Source organism: Papilio polytes, unplaced genomic scaffold (assembly GCF_000836215.1).
Source record: "Papilio polytes unplaced genomic scaffold, Ppol_1.0 DF823510.1, whole genome shotgun sequence".
Classification (NCBI taxonomy): Eukaryota; Metazoa; Arthropoda; class Insecta; order Lepidoptera; family Papilionidae; genus Papilio; species Papilio polytes.
The window spans coordinates 1,534,794-1,555,929 of NW_013525694.1; the positions used below are offsets into that span (position 1 = coordinate 1,534,794).

General features: G+C 32.3%; 5 protein-coding genes and 1 long non-coding RNA gene across 7 annotated transcripts; 4 read left to right on the forward strand and 2 right to left on the reverse strand.

Moving 5' to 3' along the window:
- The first annotated feature begins 47 nt into the window (after positions 1-47).
- LOC106104647 (eukaryotic translation initiation factor 3 subunit L) lies at positions 48-4,160 on the forward strand. Its single transcript, XM_013284760.1, has 10 exons — positions 48-171; positions 282-377; positions 451-615; positions 1,076-1,299; positions 1,599-1,731; positions 1,860-2,000; positions 2,460-2,747; positions 2,961-3,146; positions 3,412-3,645; positions 3,919-4,160. Exons 1-10 carry the CDS (start codon positions 145-147, stop codon positions 4,051-4,053), a joined length of 1,629 nt encoding a protein of 542 aa, XP_013140214.1. The 5' UTR covers positions 48-144; the 3' UTR covers positions 4,054-4,160.
- LOC106104645 (pentatricopeptide repeat-containing protein 1, mitochondrial) lies at positions 4,088-6,888 on the reverse strand. Its single transcript, XM_013284759.1, has 4 exons — positions 5,070-6,888; positions 4,709-4,875; positions 4,424-4,595; positions 4,088-4,330 (listed from the first exon to the last, which is right to left on the reverse strand). Exons 1-4 carry the CDS (start codon positions 6,591-6,593, stop codon positions 4,109-4,111), a joined length of 2,085 nt encoding a protein of 694 aa, XP_013140213.1. The 5' UTR covers positions 6,594-6,888; the 3' UTR covers positions 4,088-4,108.
- Positions 6,889-7,134: 246 nt separating this feature from the next.
- LOC106104637 (glutamate-rich WD repeat-containing protein 1) lies at positions 7,135-9,805 on the forward strand. Its single transcript, XM_013284738.1, has 7 exons — positions 7,135-7,535; positions 7,979-8,141; positions 8,495-8,713; positions 8,786-8,922; positions 9,014-9,168; positions 9,336-9,553; positions 9,649-9,805. The coding sequence occupies exons 1-7, from the start codon at positions 7,234-7,236 to the stop codon at positions 9,784-9,786; spliced, it is 1,332 nt and encodes a 443-aa protein (XP_013140192.1). The 5' UTR covers positions 7,135-7,233; the 3' UTR covers positions 9,787-9,805.
- LOC106104636 (mismatch repair endonuclease pms1) lies at positions 9,798-13,503 on the reverse strand. Its single transcript, XM_013284737.1, has 8 exons — positions 13,314-13,503; positions 12,909-13,068; positions 12,454-12,597; positions 12,184-12,385; positions 10,542-12,113; positions 10,250-10,448; positions 10,022-10,171; positions 9,798-9,946 (listed from the first exon to the last, which is right to left on the reverse strand). The coding sequence occupies exons 1-8, from the start codon at positions 13,398-13,400 to the stop codon at positions 9,881-9,883; spliced, it is 2,580 nt and encodes an 859-aa protein (XP_013140191.1). The 5' UTR covers positions 13,401-13,503; the 3' UTR covers positions 9,798-9,880.
- A 390-nt stretch (positions 13,504-13,893) lies between these two features.
- On the forward strand, positions 13,894-17,737 carry LOC106104638 (WW domain-binding protein 2). Of its 2 annotated transcripts, XM_013284739.1 has the most exons (7): positions 13,894-14,071; positions 14,515-14,689; positions 14,815-14,974; positions 15,636-15,766; positions 16,013-16,229; positions 16,447-16,529; positions 17,071-17,737. In XM_013284739.1, exons 1-7 carry the CDS (start codon positions 14,016-14,018, stop codon positions 17,116-17,118), a joined length of 870 nt encoding a protein of 289 aa, XP_013140193.1. In that variant the 5' UTR covers positions 13,894-14,015; the 3' UTR covers positions 17,119-17,737. The 2 variants fall into 2 exon arrangements, with proteins under 2 accessions (XP_013140193.1, XP_013140194.1); XM_013284740.1 differs by lacking the exon at positions 16,447-16,529.
- A 462-nt stretch (positions 17,738-18,199) lies between these two features.
- On the forward strand, positions 18,200-20,384 carry LOC106104577. The gene is made up of 3 exons (XR_001225683.1): positions 18,200-18,342; positions 18,762-18,831; positions 19,847-20,384. It is a non-coding gene; the product is annotated as an uncharacterized LOC106104577 (long non-coding RNA).
- The last annotated feature ends 752 nt before the right edge of the window (positions 20,385-21,136 follow it).

Sequence of the window (21,136 nt, forward strand, 5' to 3'; positions counted from 1 at the left end):
CATTATTGGGTCGTGCATTATCGTGGCTGTACATTATTGCCTCCCTTTTCAAAGCGCTTTGCTGGCGAAATATTGTAATCGGCGAAATCAATTTGTATTACGCGTATTTTCAAATGTGTAATTAGGTCATATTTACAGACCACAATGTATTCAAGTGACGATTATAACGAGGTACGTAAAGTGCATTTATTAACAATACAAACTTTAGATGTTGGTTAGTTACATGTCAAAATTTGTCGTGGAGTTAACCTAATATTTTTCATTGATTCGTTACCTTTCAGGGAGGTTACGAATCCTACGGTGACTATGAACCTCACACAGGAGATCCTCAATATGATTTGGAATATGATCGATCCTATTACAAAATGCCTGAAATGGTAAGCTGTAATTGTGAATATTTAAGATTGTACATTGGAACATGATAATTAATCGAAATTACAATATTTCCAGGTCAAGAAGTTTCTTGTTTACTTCCGAAACATGATAACAGAAGGGGTAACATTTGAAATTTTAAACTTGTATGAAAATACCTTCCCTAAGCTCACGGAGCAATATTTTGAAAATTCTCCATGGCCTGATGAGAGTGAAGTTGCCCCTATTGTGGATAATGATCATGTAAGTTAGAAACATTGGCCAACATTTACAAAACAATTGAGTACTGAAAACAATGATTATTATCAATGTTTGTTTATGTAAAATTAGTAACTCTCCTTATTTGTGATCTTGTCATTAGCAATTGAACAAATTCTAGGCAAGTGTTAGTATTCATGCTAATAAATTTCATAGCGGTTTCAGTAATGATGCAATATAATGATGATGGCATATAATACCAAAAATAGTAAGTTTCTACTGTCTGTTAAGTTTTCAGTTATGAACAGTAACATAATATTACATAGTTAAGTTTTAATATAAATCTCCACTATGTTTTAACTAGAAATGCTAATTGTATAAGGTGAAAAAATATATGTAAACTATCTCCCAATCCCTTCATGCTGAATCTAAAATTATATTTGAAAACCTTAAGACTAATTTTAGATGTTTGCAGTTGTTCCAATAGTATTGTTTTTTTTTGTAGATATTCATGATCCTGTACAAGGAGTTGTACTATAGGGATATCTACTCCAGAGTGGCGGGAGGTCCCAAACCTGAGCAGCGTTTCCATTCATTCTACAACTACTGTGACCTGTTCAATTACATCTTGTCTGCGGAGACTCCTGTGCCTCTGGAGTTACCTGACCAGTGGCTGTGGGAGCTAGTTGATGAATTTGTTTATCAATTTCAATCATTCGCTCAGTACAGGTAATTTATTTTACTTCTAGACTTATATTGATTCATGAAGTGTATAGTAATTTTCAAATATCTTAGTGGCCCAGAACTTTGCTTGAGTTGCACACCACACAATTTTAGGTCTATTGGATGCTGTAGCTAGCTCAAAGCCAGCCACATTTATTTGAATAATACAAACTGACCAAAAACATAAATTTAATATTTAAAATTTGTTTTAACATTGATTTATTATTACAAAAACATAGTGAATACATAAATATAGAAAACTCATTTGTTTTAACATGTAATTTTATATAGTGTGTAAATTTCAGGTCTAGAACCTCAAAATTAAGTCAAGCTGAGATTGAAACTCTCAATACTGAGAACAAAGCGTGGAATGTTCTATGCATTCTTAATGTTTTACACTCTCTTGTTGACAAGTCTAACATCAAGAGACAACTTGAGGTAATTTTCATATCATTTATTTTAATATTAAAGTAGTAAATAGTAAAACAAATAATAAAATCTAGTTGTTTTCATTTGTTGCTTTCATATATCTTTTTGATTTTTTATAAAATAATAAAAATCACCAGGTTTATGCATCCGGTGGTGATCCTGATTCAGTGGCGGGAGAATTTGGCCGCCATTCCCTGTACAAGATGTTGGGATATTTCTCACTTGTTGGTCTTCTCAGACTTCATTCCTTGCTCGGAGATTATTATCAAGCAATCAAGGTAATCAATATTTTATTCACTGTTCTTGATTTTGTTAGTTTGTAGATTAGCAGCTAATAAAAAGTATAATTATATATTGAGACAGAGAGACAGAAGTAATTATTAAAATTAAATTTTATTAATTTAATTATTTTCTTTTGTACTACAAATGCTGACACCCGCATATCCTATGTGTTGTTCCAGACTATGTTTTACATCTATGTCAAATTCAAAAATGATCCATTGACTTTTCCTGGAGTTATGTAATAAAAATCTCCATCCATCCTTTTGCTATGTAATATTAGTAAGATTATGAACACAATAAAGATAACTAGTACTTTAAAAGTTGTTATTAAATATAGCTGATAACTATCACAATGCCCTCAGTCCCTGGCAGACCTTAAATGGTCAGAGGGTGCAAAGAATCCACGGGTGAGCCATGAAGATTGCTACTAGGATTAATTATATTTGTTATTCCAGGTGTTGGAGAACATAGAGCTGCACAAGAAGTCTCAGTACTCGCACGTGCCGGCGTGTCAGATATCCACGTCTTATTACGTAGGGTTTGCGTACATGATGATGCGGCGCTACTCGGACGCGATCCGCACGCTGTCGGCCGCGCTGCTCTACATACAGCGCACCAAGCAGCTCTTCTCCGCCCGCTCCTACCAGAATGACCAGATCAACAAGCAGACTGACCAGATGTACCATCTGCTGGCCATTTGTCTGGTACTCCACCCGCAGTGTGTCGATGAGTCTATACAGCAGGTATGGTTACATTTAATGTCCAAATATAACTTTTTTTTTTTTAGTTATGTGCTTGACTATAAACCCACCTAATGAAAGTGATGTCAACGAATGGTATGCATTAGCCTTATACTCGTTCACTCTTTTCTTGTTAATAAGTTTGTAAAAATATTTTAATTTGTTCCAATCTAGCCATTTCATTATAAAGGGTTAAGTTAAGGGATAATTTTCCAGGTTCTCCGTGAGAAGAATTACCATGAAAAGATGTACAAGATGCAGTACGGCGAGATGAGCGAGTTCGAGAGCTGCTTCACGTTCGCGTGCCCCAAGTTCCTGTCGCCGTGCCCGCCGCCCATCGAGCCCGGCTCCAACTACAGCCGCGACGCCGTCAAGCATCAGACGCAGGTCTTCATGGATGAGGTACCCACATACCAACGTCGCTTCTAATAACTTCTAGCATACAACTGACAAGAAGGTAGTTTGAATGTATGTAAATGTTGGCTAAGACTAAAGTATTGACCCGATTTTTTACCTTATGTTACTCAGCAATTATGTAGCTTTCCAATGGTAAAAGAATTTTTGTATGTATTGAAAAAAATATTGATTTATTTCAATACATACAAAAATGCAAATCTTTATAATATTAGTATAGACTCTTATCGCGATGTGTTTGTTTTGTATACAGGTCCGTCAACAGAAGATGCTGCCGACGATCAGGTCTTACCTGAAACTGTACACGACGCTGCCGCTGGCGAAGCTGGCCGCCTTCATGTCGGCGGCGCGCGGCAGCGAGCGGGACGCGGCTCGCGAGCACGCCGCGCTCGCCATACACCTGCTCTGCTTCAAGCACAAGATGAAGAACGTCGTCTGGACCAAGGGGCCAAGCGGACTCGATGGGAAGTTCCAGAGCGGATCTGAGGTCAGCCTTATTTACCATACATTCCTAACAATCAATTTACAGCTTTTATTTCAAATGTTTACTAAGGAGATCCTAATCAAAGGTTAAATATTTTCTTTTGTTAAGTTGTTATAACAATGTCAACTACTTTGAATTTTTAAATGTCGATTTTTTTTAGATTAAACAGAGAGAGGACCAGAGGTTAATCCACCGATAAAAACACAGTCCTTAAATAAATACAACCTTTTTAGAAAATGTTTTTTATAGTTTCTTTATGAAATGTTTTTATTACAGTTGGATTTCTATATTGACAACGACATGATCCACATCGCTGACACCAAGGTGGCTCACCGCTACGGAGACTTCTTCATCCGCAAGCTGCTCAAGTTTGAAGAGCTGAACCGAAAGTTGCACCATATTAAAATATAAACACATCAATTTTGTATAAAAACAAACAACATTATTTCTAGTACCAGTTTGTATTTCAAACTCTCGGAGCATAACGAATAAATTGACGAGATCTTTTATAAAACTTTTTCGGTTCTTTTATTGTAATGTTCTCCCTTTGCACAGTTTCAGGATGTGCCTCCATGAATTGTTTCCAAGGATGTTCTTCTTCAATGTGTACATCTTTCAGCCATGTCTCATATTTGCTTAGAAAACTTTTGCAAGACAATGACAAACTTTCATTTGCACTTTTTTCATCCTAAAAAAAAAAACATGTAAATTGTTCAAAGCAAACTAGTATTCACTTTCGAAATTCACCTGTTATTAAAAAATTAATACAAACACTATTTACCTTATTTAAAATATTTACACATTTATCATGGAAAGCTTCCAAATGTTTTAAAAAGACCTCGTTTGGTTTCAGATTCTCCTCCTTTAGAATACCCATGATGTACAAAACATAACCAAATTTCAGTTGTACTGTACCATGTCTCAGTAATGTTCCCAAAATTTCAATATTGACTCTGAAACAATCATAATTTTATACAATTTAGTATAAAAGTTTTTGTTATGTTAAATAGATGTAACTTCTTTTTTTCAGATAACAATAATAATAATAATAAACAAATAAACTTACTTCAGTTGCTTTTCTTTCATTTCATTAAGTAATTTTTCAGCATTCTCTTGTGTATTACAAGCCATTGCCAAAACTCCATATGTCAGGATGTTAGATTTTATAGCTTTCCTGCGTTGATAACTTTTTTTGCAACTTTTAACTTCATTTTCTATTAATTCTTTAATAACCTGCAAAATAGTTGTGAATTAGAAATTCATTGATTAACGAATACTCTAAAAGCCTTACAAATAAATGCAGTATAAAGTTAAACTCGGGAATAAACTGAGTATAAGCAAAAGTACCAATATATGTCTATACTCAGTTCATTCCTAACTTCATACCACGTTTATTTGTAAGGCTGTAAGTGTTTGTTTATACTTACAAATGCACCATCATAATCCTTACGTAAACATCTTTTCTTAATAAGCATATTATAAAAATCTATATCTGGTTTTACATTTAAAGATTTCATTTTCTCAATAATGTTTATTTCGCTATCTCTATTTTCATCTATTAAAGGTAACATTTGTGTGAATGTTTTAATATCAGGTTTTACAGATAGTGCATCCATTTCTTTAAGAAAATCCTCTTGCCCACCAACAATTGCAAATTTATCTTGTAAAGTTTTCACTTCTTGTAGTGATAACACCTGATTTAATTGTAAAAACTTCGATAATAAATTGGGAACTGTTCTTTTTTCACTTTTCATTGTTTTATATTCTTTTGGGAGTATTGTTATCATGTTTTGATTATGAACAGTTATTTCTCTACTTGTTCCACCACTAGGAACAAAATTTTGATCTTCTGAATTAATCTCTTCATTAGGGTTCATTGATTCATTGCCAGTTTGTAGAGTTGGTTGTTTTTCAATATTTAGATTTTTTAATTTCTTACTTTCGATACTTTTGACACTTTTATTTGATTCTATCTGTAATCTGTTAACTCTGCTTAAATCTAACATAATTTGATCTTGAATAGCTTCAATTAAAGTTTGAATATCATCTTTGGAGCCTAAATTACAGTCTTTAACACATTTCAGCATCAAATTGAATGTGTAAACATTTGGCTTCTCTCTCATAGTCAACATTTTTCTCCATACTAGTAGGGCATGTCGTAAACCATGCTCTTTGTCATTAATACAAGCATGTAGAAGATGATTAAAAGTGTGAACTCTAATTTTAATTTTCTTTGTCATCATTTCATCTACAATTTTAAATGCCATCGGTAGATCACCACATCTACCAAATGCCTTGATCATTACATTGTAATTTGTAAGATTTGGTTCAACACCTTTTTCTATCATTAGTTCTCTTAAATGCTTTGCATTCTTCAAACCATCTAAACGCCAGGGACTATTTACACATGCTTCAAACAAACAGGTATATGTATCACCAGTTGGCTTCAGAGCCCTCCTTTTCATATCATTAAATAGTTTAAAGGCCTTTTTGGTATATCCTACATCAGCACAGGCTCCTATTAAGATATTGTAAATATAATTTTCTGGTTTCACTCTATCTTCTTTTAACATTCTTACTTCTAATATGTCTATTGCTTCTTTAAGACGCTTATGTTTTAAATATTGTTTTATAAGATCAGCATACTGCTTGATAGTTAATTTTTGACTTGGTAGAGGGATTTTTTCGAGATACTCTTGTTCTTTAATATCTCCTTCATCCTCCAGCAAATCTTTGGCATTACTTTTAAATTTAGTTGATAAAGTGCCAAATGTATCAGGATCTTCAATAAATTTCAAATTTGTTTCCGTTTTGAAAACTTGTTTCGATCTATCATCGTCCAATGTTTTTAAAGAGGAGGCATAATTTTTATTAATAACAAAGTCAAAGCGCTTCAAACTTACTCGCATATTTCTCAAACTATACATTTTGAAAAGTGCCATAATGAACATCTGCTTGCAACAAGATTTTGCATTGAAATTGAAATATGTCGTAAATTGCAAAACAATAATATTAATGTTGCTAGATCGTATATTTATTGATTTAAGTTTATTTAAATTCAATACCTTCACTGTAAACCCTTTTAAACGAATATTACAACTTACGATTCTGTTTAGCACTTTATTCGTTTCGAATCGTTGGCCAAAGCTAGATCAGGAGAAATTATGCCCTTAATTATTAAATATTTATTTGTACACAACTATAAAATGTATAAACTATATTTATTTTTAGGTTAGGTTATTTACATTGACAGTTGACAGGAATTTGTGATTTTAGCGAGAATAACACCAAAAGCCAATAAAATATTTAAATACTAACTACGTTGAACACATATTTATTAACATCTTAACACATTATAATAAAAATAAGTAACACTGTTGTTTCAAATCTGTAATGTTAATATCATAAAATATTTTAATAATACAGTTCTAATGTTGTTTTTGAACTGAACGCATAAAGTTTGAAGTGAGAGTGACATTGACAATATTTTCTATTTGGACATTTGACATTTATCGCATGGCCCGCATGGTATTAAAAAAGAAAGTATATATCAAGTTGTTCTAATTATTTGGTTATTTTATTTGAGTAAGCATGTCTGATGATAACGTAGAAGATATGGAGGCAAGTTCCTCTGGTAGTGACAATGAAGAAGAAGAAATGGCCGAAGACGAAGACAATGTTCCAAAAACATATCTTCCCGGTCAGCCGCTAAAAGAAGACGAACATCTAGTTTGTGACCAGTCAGCATATGTGATGCTACATCAAGCTCAGACGGGTGCACCATGTCTTAGTTTTGACATAGTCACGGATAACTTAGGCAGCGATAGAAGTGAATATCCCATGACTGCTTATATGGTCGCTGGAACACAGGCTTCTAGCGTACATCTCAATAAGTAAGAAAGTATTTATATCTATATCCATAAATAATATTATAAACACTGAGGAGTGCAAGCTGAAACTAGTTTAATTAAAAATACTTTGTCAAATTCTATTAATCAAAAATCATTATCAGTGTAGGTAGTCTTGGATATGTCAACATGGACATGTACCTGTTACTACTCTCTCTACTATCAATATTATGTATGGTTTTGTTTATTATTAACTAGATTTTGATGCGACTCCATCCATATGGAATAAAAACAAAACAAAAGAGAGTAGCCTATGTGATCTTCCAGACTATCCTCTACATGTATCCCAAATTTAATCAAAATCCATTCAGCCATTTAGGCTACAAACTCTAACATCCATCCATCCATACCTTTACATGTATACTATTAGTAAGAGCAAGATTAAAAGAAACTTGTACCTTTATTTTAAGAATGTTGTAATGTTTCAGTGTCATTGTAATGAAAATGTCAAATCTTCATTCCACAACAAAACTTGACGAGGATCAAGAGTCAGATGATGAGGATGGTGAAGATGAGGAAGAAGATGAAGAAAAGAAACCCAACATGACATTTGCATTTATTAAACATGAAGGCTGTGTTACCAGGATAAGGGTATGTCACTAGTTAACATATTACATTTTGATACAATCTTTACTTCTATACAAATATAATAAAGAGAGAATATTTGATTTTTTTTATAATAAAAGGAGACAAACAAGGTATTTTTGTATGTATTGATATAACTTTAAAACTACTGGGCTGATTTAAAACATTCTTTAACCATTAAAAAGCTATGTTATGAGTGAGTGACATAGACTATATTTTTTTATTTCATGCAAAGTAATGAGCAACAGCTAGTTTTCATTTATTATACTAGAATGATAGTGAACTTCGGAAATGAGTTGGAGTATTGAAAGTGGTAATATGAAAAAAATAAACTAAACTGTATAATTTATTATTTTCAGACAACAAATTATAGGAATTCAGTTTTAGCTGCAAGTTGGTCAGAACTGGGTGTGGTGAATGTGTGGAATATAACACAGCAATTACAAGCTGTTGATGATCCCATACTGTTAGAAAGATACAACCTTAGCAATGTAACAACCCCTGTAAAGCCTCTCTACTCCTTCAATGGACACCAACAAGAAGGATTTGGCATTGATTGGTGTCCTACAGAATTAGGTGTTGGTATATTTTCAATCAGATATCGATTTTTATCTGTACTAGTTTATATTTATTGTACTATGTACTTTTAGGTACTAGCAACAGGTGACTGCAGAAGAGACATTCATATTTGGAAACCAAATGAAGGTGGGACATGGAATGTGGATCAGCGCCCTCTAGTAGGTCACACAAGTTCTGTTGAAGATATTCAATGGTCACCTAACGAAAGGTAAATACTACTTTAATTTAAATTAATTTAATCAAGTGCACAAAATTCATACAACCCTTTTTTATATTAAAATAAATATATTTATTTTTAGAAATGTACTAGCATCATGTTCGGTTGACAAGTCAATACGTATTTGGGACACAAGAGCAGGACCACAAAAAGCGTGCATGCTGACTGCTGAGAATGCTCACCAGAGTGATGTCAATGTTATATCTTGGAACAACAAGGAACCATTTATAGCAAGCGGTAATGTAAATTAGTGTTAAGAAAAAATCCTTTGCACAGGCTTTACTTAAATCATAATAAGTTATTTATTTGTGACAACATGATTATATGCAATAATTGTTTCGTAAACTCACATATTGCCCATAAGTTAAACTTTAGATTTGGCACTTAAAAATTGATTGTCATAGGTGGTGATGATGGCTTCCTTCATATATGGGACTTAAGGAATTTCACAAGTAACTCCCCTGTGGGAACCTTCAAGCATCATACAGCGCCAGTTACATCGGTAGAATGGCACTGGTCGGAGCCCAGCGTTTTAGCATCAGCAGGAGAAGACAATCAAGTCGCCCTCTGGGATTTAGCAGTAGAAAGAGATGATGATGAAGTTATTGAAGAAGAACTAAAGGTAAGCAGAATTAGTAATGTTTAAACCCAGTAATTAGTTATTAAGAAGTGTGAAACTATTTTTTTAATAATTGATAAATTGTGTTTCTGTTGCAGAATTTACCTCCTCAGCTATTATTTATTCATCAAGGGCAAACTGAAATTAAAGAGCTGCACTGGCATAAACAAATTCCCGGCGTTATTGTTACAACTGCACACACTGGTTTTAATATATTTAAAACTATTAGTGTTTAAAATAAAATATATTTAGTTATATCATAGTTTTATTTCAACATATCTTCTAAAATATATTAATACCATGATTTACAATTGATTACAAAAAGATTATTCATTCTGTGTGTACCATTGCTAGATTAACAAGATGGCGAATTGTTGGTCTCCCATGGGGACAATTCTGAAAAAAAAATTATAGTAATAAAATATGATATTAGATAGATTTCTCATACATAAAGTATGCAAAAGTGCTTACCCAAGGTTTATCTATATCTGCCATATGATCGACTAGAACTTTCATATCTGCTTTACTTAAAGCAGTGCCAATCATAACAGATTTTCTACACGCTCTTGACGCGAACATTGCACGCACACGACTTGGCCGGCAGTACTCTGAGTCACTTTCCTAAGAAATTAACATATTCATTATAATAATCATCTTTCGAAATTAAACTTAGCTATTTTAACTTAATAAGTAACTTACACGCAACATAAATAACAGTTCTTCAATATCATCTTTGCCAAATATCCAGTTTTTTGACATTGGAATAGTTAGTAATTTAACTCTTTTCGTAGGTAAAGCGTTCTCATCAATTTCAAATGTAAAACCGTTCTTTTTAAATATTTGAAGGTTATCCATTAATATTTCTTCATTAACACCAGAAAGCTCCAGTTGTTGAGGTCTGTAAAAATGTGTGAATGAAATTTCGACTACACTCAAAGGATTTAATTTAAAAGTCTTTATTCCTTTAAATGTACTAAGTACCGTTACTTACATAACTAACTTTTGGCTTGTAAGCTCTGTCGTCTTTTGTAACGTTTCAAAGTTGTATATTTCATCTGTGGCATGTTGATCGATAATGAATAGATCATCTCCTAATCGAGTTATAATAAAACCTAAATTAAATTGACCTATAACAGTCATATTCTTAAAAGAATCTTTTGATATTTCTCTACTTAATTCTTCTTCACACTTTTTGTTATAAACAGGATTTATTTCACTTTTAAACTTTATCTTATCTGGTTTATTTTTCTGTTTTTGATTATTGTATATTTCTGCTAATTTAGTAACATGATCAATGGATGTTTTCATTGTTATTGATTTTCTATTATATTTGCCAAGTTCTTCTTTGTCTGTTACAACATCTTGTCTTTTACTTTTAGGAGTCTGAGCAAGTACAGGCTTTACAGGAGTATTTGTATTCTTACAATATATTGTTTTTGATTTTTCAATAACAACATCAGATATATTTCTGATTTGTGTATTAGGTAGTTCATTTGAGAATTCCAAATACATAACTTCGCCTTTTTCATTTTTATCTTGTATGTCATTAGACTTTTCATCCGTATTATTTGAGGGTTCTCTTTTTACTGTAGTAGTAGCAATATGTGTGTTTAAGTCTGCATTTGTGACATTTTCAACTTCAGTCACATTATAATCATTTTCATCACAAAGTTTCATATCTCCATCATCATCATTTTGGTAGATTTCCACTCTTTTCGATTTTGAAATAGCATAATCTAGTAATGTGTTGGACTTTCTTTTAAGATCAGGCTTCTCTTCATTGCTTCCATTTGTTTTAGCGTCACTTTTAATAGATTTATTACTGAACTGTTGCATGAATGAATTAAAAATTCTTGGCTGTTCAACATCTGGTTTAATTTGGGTATTATTTATTGAAAGTGCTGATTCGATTTTTACAACTCTAGGAATGTTTTCGAACAGCTTAATTATAGAACTTTTGACTACATCGAGAATAGCTTTTTCCTTGGCCAAAAATAGTTTTCTTTTGTCCGGTGTAACATTGACATCTACTAATGTTCTCTCTAAGACTATATTAAGAAATACAAAAGGGTATTGATGAGGATTAAATTGTCTATAAATTTCATTGATTAGTTTCATAATTTTAGTTGGTTCACAAGGTCTGGAGTTTACATAATAAAATTGACGATCAGTGCTTGAACGACCACATCCATGCGCACATGTAGATATGTACCCAACCAGTTCTACTGGAGGTGAACCATTCTTGTGTCCTTGAGATCTTTGAGAACTCTGTATACTATCTTGAGAATTAGCAATTTCATTGTTCTCAGCATCATTGGAATCTTCAGATAAATCTATTTCTGTGTCTTCTACATTTATACTCTCTTCTGAAACCTTGATTTCTCCTGATAAACCTTTAAAAATATTTTCTTTTATGTTTGGTGTATATTCAGTTTTTATGTCCAATAAATTTTCTAATTGTTTTATACCAAACACACAAGCTATATTATCTTTGTATGATGAACCTTGTGTGGTAACAACTAATGATTTTGTATTAGAATTAGACTGATTACTACAAGTTATGCTGAAAAAGTTTTTAATTAAAACAATAATTGAAATTATACAAGGTTAAAAATTAAAAACTCTGTACTTACTTTACTCCTAAGGAAATTAAACAATATGCATATAATAAGCTTGTCATTTTATTAAATTCTCTTTTAGAATTCTTGTGCAGTTCCTTTTGTCTTACTGGAAGTGAAGCAAACAAGTCTGTTATGGTAACAGTTGTTCCAACTTGTCTTGAACATGGTGTTTTACTTAATATATTTCCTTTATGATCATATACAATTTTAGTAGCTGCAAATAAAAAAATATAAATAAATAATAAAATCATTTTTTTAATAAATTGTTATATTTGGATTTACCATACTCAGCACTTTGATGTCTTGTTGTAATAGTAAGTTTAGCCAAGGCACAGAGAGAACTAAGAGCTTCCCCCCTAAAGCCAAAGCTAGACACACCTAGCAGATCTGAGTAATCTGTCAACTTGGATGTGTGGTATTTTAAAGCTGCAAAAAAATAACACTAGATAAAAAACCTAATTAAAAGTTCAACCAACCTTTAAACATAAATATGTATTGGCAGTACTACTTAAATGATTGAAATATTTTAGTCTTTATAAAATTACTAGCTGTTGCTCGTGACTTCCCTGCGTGGATTAAAAAAAATATAGCTATTGTGCTCACTTATAATATACCCTATTAATGGTGAAAGATTTTTTTTCAATTGACCTAGTAGTTTTTGAGTTATTAAAATACATACAAAAATACAAATATTTCCTCTTTGTAATATTAGTATAGATATTTAAAAACAAACTTACTCAAAGCAGAAAAGTTATCTTCAGTGACACCAGTACCATTATCTGATACTTCAATGAGATCAATGCCATGATTCTTTAGCCGTATATCTATTTTAGTAGCCCCCGCATCTAATGAATTTTCTACAAGTTCTTTTACTGCTACTGCTAAACTTAATACTACCTGATTAACAAAAAGTATCGGTGAAAGAAATATCTAAAAATATTAAGTTATTTCTCCAATAAATAAACAAATAGGATATTCTCCTATTGTTAAGAATTACACATTACTTTTTTTTATTAGGAAATTATCACAAAGCAATTTAGTTTAAGAAAAACTTTTTCGTTTGTTTAAACAACTGTGGCGTTTCGTCCAACTGTATTACAAGTCTTGTTTAACTTGGAGTAAAAGCTATTAATTTATTTTACCTGGCCGGAACAAATTTTATGAACTGTATCCTTATTGATTGGTTTTATAGCAACTTGCGTATCTTTCGTGTTACATTGATCTCCCATATTTGCTTTTTTACATTAAATATATGGAACTCAATATCTCAAAAAGGGTTAAAGAACTTATAAAATAAAGCTATTTATTAAACTAATGTTTGTCTATACTAATTTTATATTAGATATTTATAAAATACAGGTAAATAACAAGTTTAAATTTTTGTTCGGTAAATAAACTGACATTGACAGAATGACAGAAACAAATTGGGTATTTGACAGCACAAGTATGTTTTACACAGTGTTTAAACTTATAAAAGTTAATTAACTCCCAAATCTATTAGTAAAAAGCATTTAAGAATAAAGCACCGTTAAAAACAACTTTTTTTGAATACTAATCTCAATAAACGCCTTGTGAGTTATAACCAAAAGTTCAAAACAATCTTTTAAGGAAAATATCACACTACCTGGCAGCTGGCAACATTAGTACTGTGTTGTCAATCAACAAAATCAATCATTGATTATTGTGCGTCATAATCACAGAGTACTTTGTAACATACTGAAATTTTATAGAATAATTAGAAGTTCGAGTTTTTGTGTGCTAATTGCGTCTATTTATTATTTATGTTGTAGTTTTATTTTGTTATTCAGTAATTCGGTGTCATATTTGAAGTAAAATTATTTGATATGTCTTTAAATACAGCTCACGCCGATCACGGCGTTTTAATACATGCTGGAGAATGGTGAGTCATATTAAAGTAGATTGCATATTTCTTAGAATACTACAAATAAAAGATTACATTTTTACAAGCAACAAGTGAATAAGCAACCGTTAATAAACATTTTTATTATTATTCTAATGAAATAGCGCAGTACTAATCGCTTGCCAAAATTCGACGTTAATGAAGAATAGCAAATGTAGTCTTCTATCACAGTAAATCTTGTGTATTAATAAAATGAATTGTTTGTGTATTATTTTCTATTAAATTAAATGTTCACTTGAGGTGACTAAAGCGATTCACTTGAGGTGTTAAAATGTTACATCACACATTTAGTTAATATTATGGACATTACAAGTAAAATACTTAAATCCCTGAGCTACGGATGCTCTCACATACTTCTAAGTAAACAAAAAAGAAAAAGAATCCTAGTTAAAAATCTGATTAATGTTTTATTTTTGTTTCAGTATTATAATATTTTCTGACAATGTCACTGTTGAGTTTTACGGAAACGAAACTCCCGAGTTTAAAGGCACTAAGACAGGTCGCATGTACCTAACTACGCATCGCATGATTTATAACTCAAAAAACACGGCTGATTCTATGCGATCATTTAGTTTTCCATTTATAGCTCTGCAGGATGTAAGTATTTCCTTATTAACCATTATTATCATAGTTTAATCATTCCCATATTATCATTTTCCTATATTAATATTTTGTAATAAAACAATTTAAAACATTAATGGTTATTTTTCTTATAATTCTAGGTAGCAGTTGAACAGCCCATGTTTTCAGCAAACTACATTAAAGGCAAAGTGAGGGCTCAGCCAAATGGTAACTTTATTGGGGAAGTAAAATTCAAGCTAACATTTAAATCTGGAGGTGCTATTGAGTTTGGTCAAGCTATGCTTAAAGCAGCTCATTTAGGTAAGTACTAGCTGTACATGAGATAATATAAATGACTAGCTCTTCGCATGCGGCTTCATCCGCATGAAATTATGAAATTTTTATTTATTGTTTACATTTGGCAAATTATCAATAGCAAATGTCAAAATGACACGACATGACAAACCTTGCTGCCAACATCAAGGAAGCAAAATGTTGCTTATGGTCCCTTTCCCACATTAAGGTTTCCATCCAAAATAATTACCCCTAAGTTTAATGGCGTAAAAACTTATAGCCTAAAGTGTGACGTAAGTGCAAGGCTATTTATTAACAAAAGTATTTTTCAAAAACATGTTGTAATTGCTGACATCTTAGGCAACAAAAACTGTGTGTTTATGCTTTATTATAATAGTATACATTTATACATTAGCTTATGAACGCAACTTCGTTTCTGCGGAATAAAAAACAATAGTAACAAACAAATTTTAATTTACTCAGATAAAATAAGGCTCTCTTATGGTAAAGAATTTTTGAAATTGGTGCAGTAGTTGGAGTTTATTCATTATGTAGCAAAATACAATTCTTTCCTCTTTTATAATATTGACATAGGTGTCAACATTATAAATTATTTTTAAAAGTATTTCTGATGTTTTATTTAAATGTAAGCTTAATTATATTGTGTAACATGAAGTGCTCTGTACAGCGTCCCGGCACATGACGGCGGACGCGCCGCCGCCGCCCTACCAGCCGCCGACGGGCCCGTGGCACTCCGCGCCGCCGCCCGCCTACGCCCCGCCCCCGCAGGGGTACTACGGCTGGGTGCCGCCTTACAACGTAACCATATTTTTACTTACAACTTTTTATTCTAGGAAGAAAACACAGGCTTCGCAATGTTTTAGTTTTTAGTTGAAAATGTCTTAGGAATTTGTTCACAGCAAATGTATAATGGGCACATAGTATATTATAATTAAAAGTTTACACTATCATCAAGACTAGAAGGAATATTATAGGCAACTTTAATCTATTCTGCAATAACGTCCTCAACCGCCAGTCTAAAATATAATGTATTTTTTCCCTCAGGCCTTTCCCGATCAGCCACCACCGAACTCTGTGTTTGTGTCCAACAATCCACCCCCGTACCCCGGCGTGTCCGGCGTCACGTACCCGGCTGGGCCAGGCTATTCCGGTGCGGGCAGTCCCGGAGCCCCCCCGGGCTACCCGGGCGCCGCTTCCGCCCCGCCTGGCTACCCCGGCGGCTTCAGCGCGCCCGCGCCCTCCTCCGCCGTGTCTGCACGAGGTAACATACAAATGTTTATCTTATTTAGTCGATTTGTTCTACATGTATTTGTACGTTTTGTAAAATAATTGTAATATGTAGTATATCTATTTCAAATTATTTTCTTTATGATGTATTTAAACTCCTTGCTATATTTGATTAGGTAATAGACGTAACTTTGACAGTATTTAGTATTATGTTAGCGAGTAGATGGTTGCAATAGTAAATGCAATTTCAGATGCGAAGGCGGCGGAGGCCGCGCAAAGCGCCTACTATGATCCCAACCAGCCGCAGACGGCGTACGTTCCGCCGCCCTACAATGTAAGTACAATATATATTAAAAGTAAATTAAAGTACATATTTAATCGTTCAGAAAATAATAAATATTAAAGTACTTTTGATAGTTGCTGTTGAAGACACTTGTTTTATAAATTTTCAGTGATTATTTAATTTATTATTATTTTTTTCACAATGGAGATAAATAATTGAAAACATTTTAAATGATCACAGTACTTAATTATAGATTATATCTTTATAGGATGTTAACTTTGTGAAAGCGTTAGCTATATAGCTAAATGGGATACGAATTAAATTCTTTGTACTGTGTACTCACTTTTATGTTGCACTAGCTTTCGTCCGCGAGTCCATCCGCGTGGAATTAAAAAAAAAAAAACAAAAAGTGAGCCTATTTGTTCTTCCAGATTTTCCTTCAAGTCAAATTTTCCTAATTTCATTAAGATCCATTCAGTCTTTAAGGTAAAAACTATAACAAAAATCCATCCATCCGTGTAAACTTTTGCATTTATATTATTAGTAAGAAGTAATATTATTGTATAATAAATTGTAATGTTAACTTTTCCAGGATCAACCGCCGACTTATCAGGAATCTACATCAAAGAAAGAAAACTAAAGCATTGCCCGCATTACCATATGTCTTATACTTGCTATTCATTACCCAAAAATGTATAAACTATATCATTGAAAAATATATTTGGCTTATCTGCCAGCTTCGTTTCTACGCTAATAACATTCCCGTGCTATTAAGCATTTCGTATTGTTATTTGAAATATTTATCCAATTAAGGTAAAAATATGTTAAACAAAGTACATAGTTATTATGTGTATAAATAGTTTAAATACATACATAGGCTCTTTTTAATCACTCTAAAATCGATAGGAACCATTCGTCCACGATCGTATAAATAATAAATCATTCAGTCTTATAAAAAAACAATGCTTATAATGAAACGATTATAAAATAATATGACGTATTATGGAAGTTTTTCAGATTCTAAGAACCTATGTATGTTTTGTTAAAAAATGTATTACTATAAATGTTTATATTAGACTATCGAAATGTGATATCGTATTTTTTCAATTTCCAAATTATTATTTTATTTTATGTTTGCTTCAAAATTGTTAGGTGCTTTATACACAAGAAAAAGTGGTTATATTGAATTAGTACTTTTTAGTTTTTATTTTATTTGTTATTTAAGATATTTTATTTCAAAATAAAGCGAATTAAATTAATGTCTTTTGTTTTTTACAATCTTTAAATAAACAAGAAATGGTAAATGTAACATTGAGGAATATTTTTTTCTCATGATATACTCGAGCGCCGAATTATATTTTATTTTATTTAATACTTTGCTTATTGGAGTAGTATAGTAAATAACGAATGAATAGAAAGGAAATTATGTTCTCCAAAGCCACATATAATGTACCGAAGGTATATTTTCTGCGAACTGTATCATAGTCACATCTACTTTATCCTACTACTAAGATATTCTAAATGGACGACTTTAAAAACACATTAGAGCTAATTCTAAATACATTTCTAAAATTTTAGATTGAGAAGTATGAAATCGGAAAAAACATTACATTTTCAAACCTAAGGATTGTAACGAAAAACAAAAAAATTCTGTTGTTATAGAACCTAAAAACGCTTTGCTAACTGTCCATCTGAAACTGCGCTGTAAGAAGATTATTGACAACGTCATCGTAAAATATAAAAAAGACAATCATGAAAAATCTTATGTCAATCATTATAAAAATCTAAAAGTATAAATAAACTAATAATTATGATAAAAAACTGTTCGTAACACAGTACCTAGAGTTGAACATGTTTATTATGGGTAAGTTACGTTATTACGTGTTGACCAAATCAGAACCATACTATGCAAGCCTAGTTTGACAACCATAAGAAAGAAGCCTAAAACTGCCACTCATTAACCCATGAAACCCTTAGTAATCGCTGTGATACAGAATTCTTATTGTTACTTTAGTGTTCGTGTCTTGTGAAATACATAGATGTTTACCTTTTGTATTCCTAAAGCAGTAGTAGATATACCTTATAGAAGTTTTTGGGTTTCCTCTCTTAATAAAATTAAATACAAATTCGTAGGATCTTTAAATAAAAGTTAACTTACTTAACAATTGAAATGAAAAATTAAATTTAGTATTCAACTCCCGTAATACTTTGTTAGAATTAAAACTGGTTTTCACACTGGACAGCAAAAATCAATTTAAAATATTTTTTTTCTTTTAACTTTAGTGTAAAAACTGAAGCTGGAGCAAGGTCTGGGTAAATTATCAAAGGTGGCAATATAACATGAGTAAATACTGTGAGTACGCCTTCATGCTATATTACCTTTAACCGCGAATTTATGCGTTTACATTTTTTGACGAATTCTTTCACGAATACGGGACAATATAAAATGTTTGTGTTTTAAAAATATAGGTAAGTTTAACAATTTTATGCATTAGGTTATAATGAATTAAATGAGTGGCAGTATTGGCTTCTTTTAAATGTTTTATTTTGCTAATGGTGATTGTTTATTGCAGAGTAAATTCGCGTCGATGGCTCCTGCAATCCACCCGCCGTGCACTCCGTCAGCTTCGTGCGCACCAGTGCGATGCCATCCCACGCCGCCGCCATGCCAAAATCCCGAGAGATGTCTGAAAAGAACCACCTCCAAAGGGATAAGGCATTGTCAGAGTGCACTCTCTATAATGCGAACGAGATCGAAAGCAAAATGTAGTAACTGTGGAAGGTTCAAGGGTGCTGATAATCCGAGAAATGTAAAGCAAATCGAAAAGTTTTTAAAAAGAAAATCTAAAGAAGCAAAACTGAGAAGAAAAGATAGATTGACAGGAAGTCACAGTTATATTCAGTACGTGAGGAAGCAAGGGACGCCGCGGTCCAAGACCGAATGCTGCGCCGGCAAAGGACATAGAGGTCGAGTTAAGAAGAAAAAGTGCTGTGAAATTTTGTAAATTCTTTTCTGTAGTTGTTACTTTAATAACAAACTCGGTTATTTGTATTTAAATATTTACTTGTACAAATTTTATTTTACTTCCGGTCATAATATGTTCCAATACCATGAAGAATATTCTGGTTATATTTTTTTACAAAAATACTGTCCTACGTGTTCAACTTCATGCAATAACCAGTTTATCAGAGACATTTTCTTACTGAAATAAAAAAAATGGCAAAATTCAATATTTGTTTTTTTTTGGACATTACATACTTCCTATTCTAGATTAACGTTTTATTATTTTTTGTAAGTATTTTTTTGTCAATATTTTATGTCAATTTTAGAATTCAATTATAAAGAACGTTTTTTATTTTAATTTCAGCTACATACTCGCTTAAGAGTTTAAAACCTTGTGTATCGGCACCATCATGTAGCGTACACAGGCACCGACCCCGGCCAGCTCCGTGCCCAGAACCGGACAAGTGCTACAAGAAATGTATCAAGCGCAAGAGGAAATGTCCCAGCGCCTCCGAAACCGTCAGCAGGAGGGGCATGCCTTGCGATTGCGCTAGATTGCAGTCCAAGGAATCCAGAATCAGTAACAAAAAATCACATAAAACTCACAAAAAGCGGATGCGCAAAGTTATGCGGACACGATCGATGGAATCCCGTTGGCGTAAACAGAGAAAATGCTGTGTTATTTTGTAGTATATTTCATTACTTAGAAAACAGCAGCAAAGAATTTCAGAACGATATCTCTAATTTAAAGTTCATGTTGTACGAAAACAAACAATTTGTATTTCAATTCTAATAAGAAAACCTTTTTATAATTTTTAAACAAAAAAAAATCTGTCTTTCATGAACATGTTTGTTAATGACCTCATTAGTTGTAATGCTGAAATTATAGACTTGCGATAATAGTCCCTTGGTTTCATTGTATTCAGAACTAAATTACTTTTATTTTTTTCCAGTCCACGATCCCTATACATATGTAAATTGATCAATACTTCGCTTATCAAGGAGATGATCACAATGACTTTCTGACAGAATGCGATTAAAAACAATTCCGCCTTGCACCTAGTATCGTACCAAGTTTCTCAATATATAGTTTTATCAAATTATAAGTTTTTATATACAACTTAACGTCAATCAATAGATAAAAGATAAATGTTGTCACTAAGATCAAGAAATGCAGGTAGGTACCGACATATTCGTCCAATGCTTAGGTATAAGCAGGCCCTAGTCTACTTTGACCCGTACGAGTTGACTTGAGACCTAAGTGATTTTCAAAAAACAGTATGCAAAATACAATGTTCTTTGAAGGAACATAGGACAATTACTGTTTTTACATACATTACAATACTCTTGGCTGTTGCTTTTAAAACAAATATGGTTCTCTGTATTGAGCTTCCAAGGCCAACACTGGAGTCGAGAATGGCATCCCATTCCAGCGCCGTCTCAAGTTAACTCCTTTATACATTGTAGAGATAATTTATTTTCAGAAGCAGAAACAAATTAAAATCTCATTTTAATGATTCTGGGGGACGCTAAAGGTGTAATCGATGAGTTTTATTTTTATTTAGCGATTAGTATTTATTTCGCTTTATAGTATAGAAAACATTATAGAATGTTAAGAAAAACCTTGAAACTGTTTTTGTGGAAAAATGCCGCA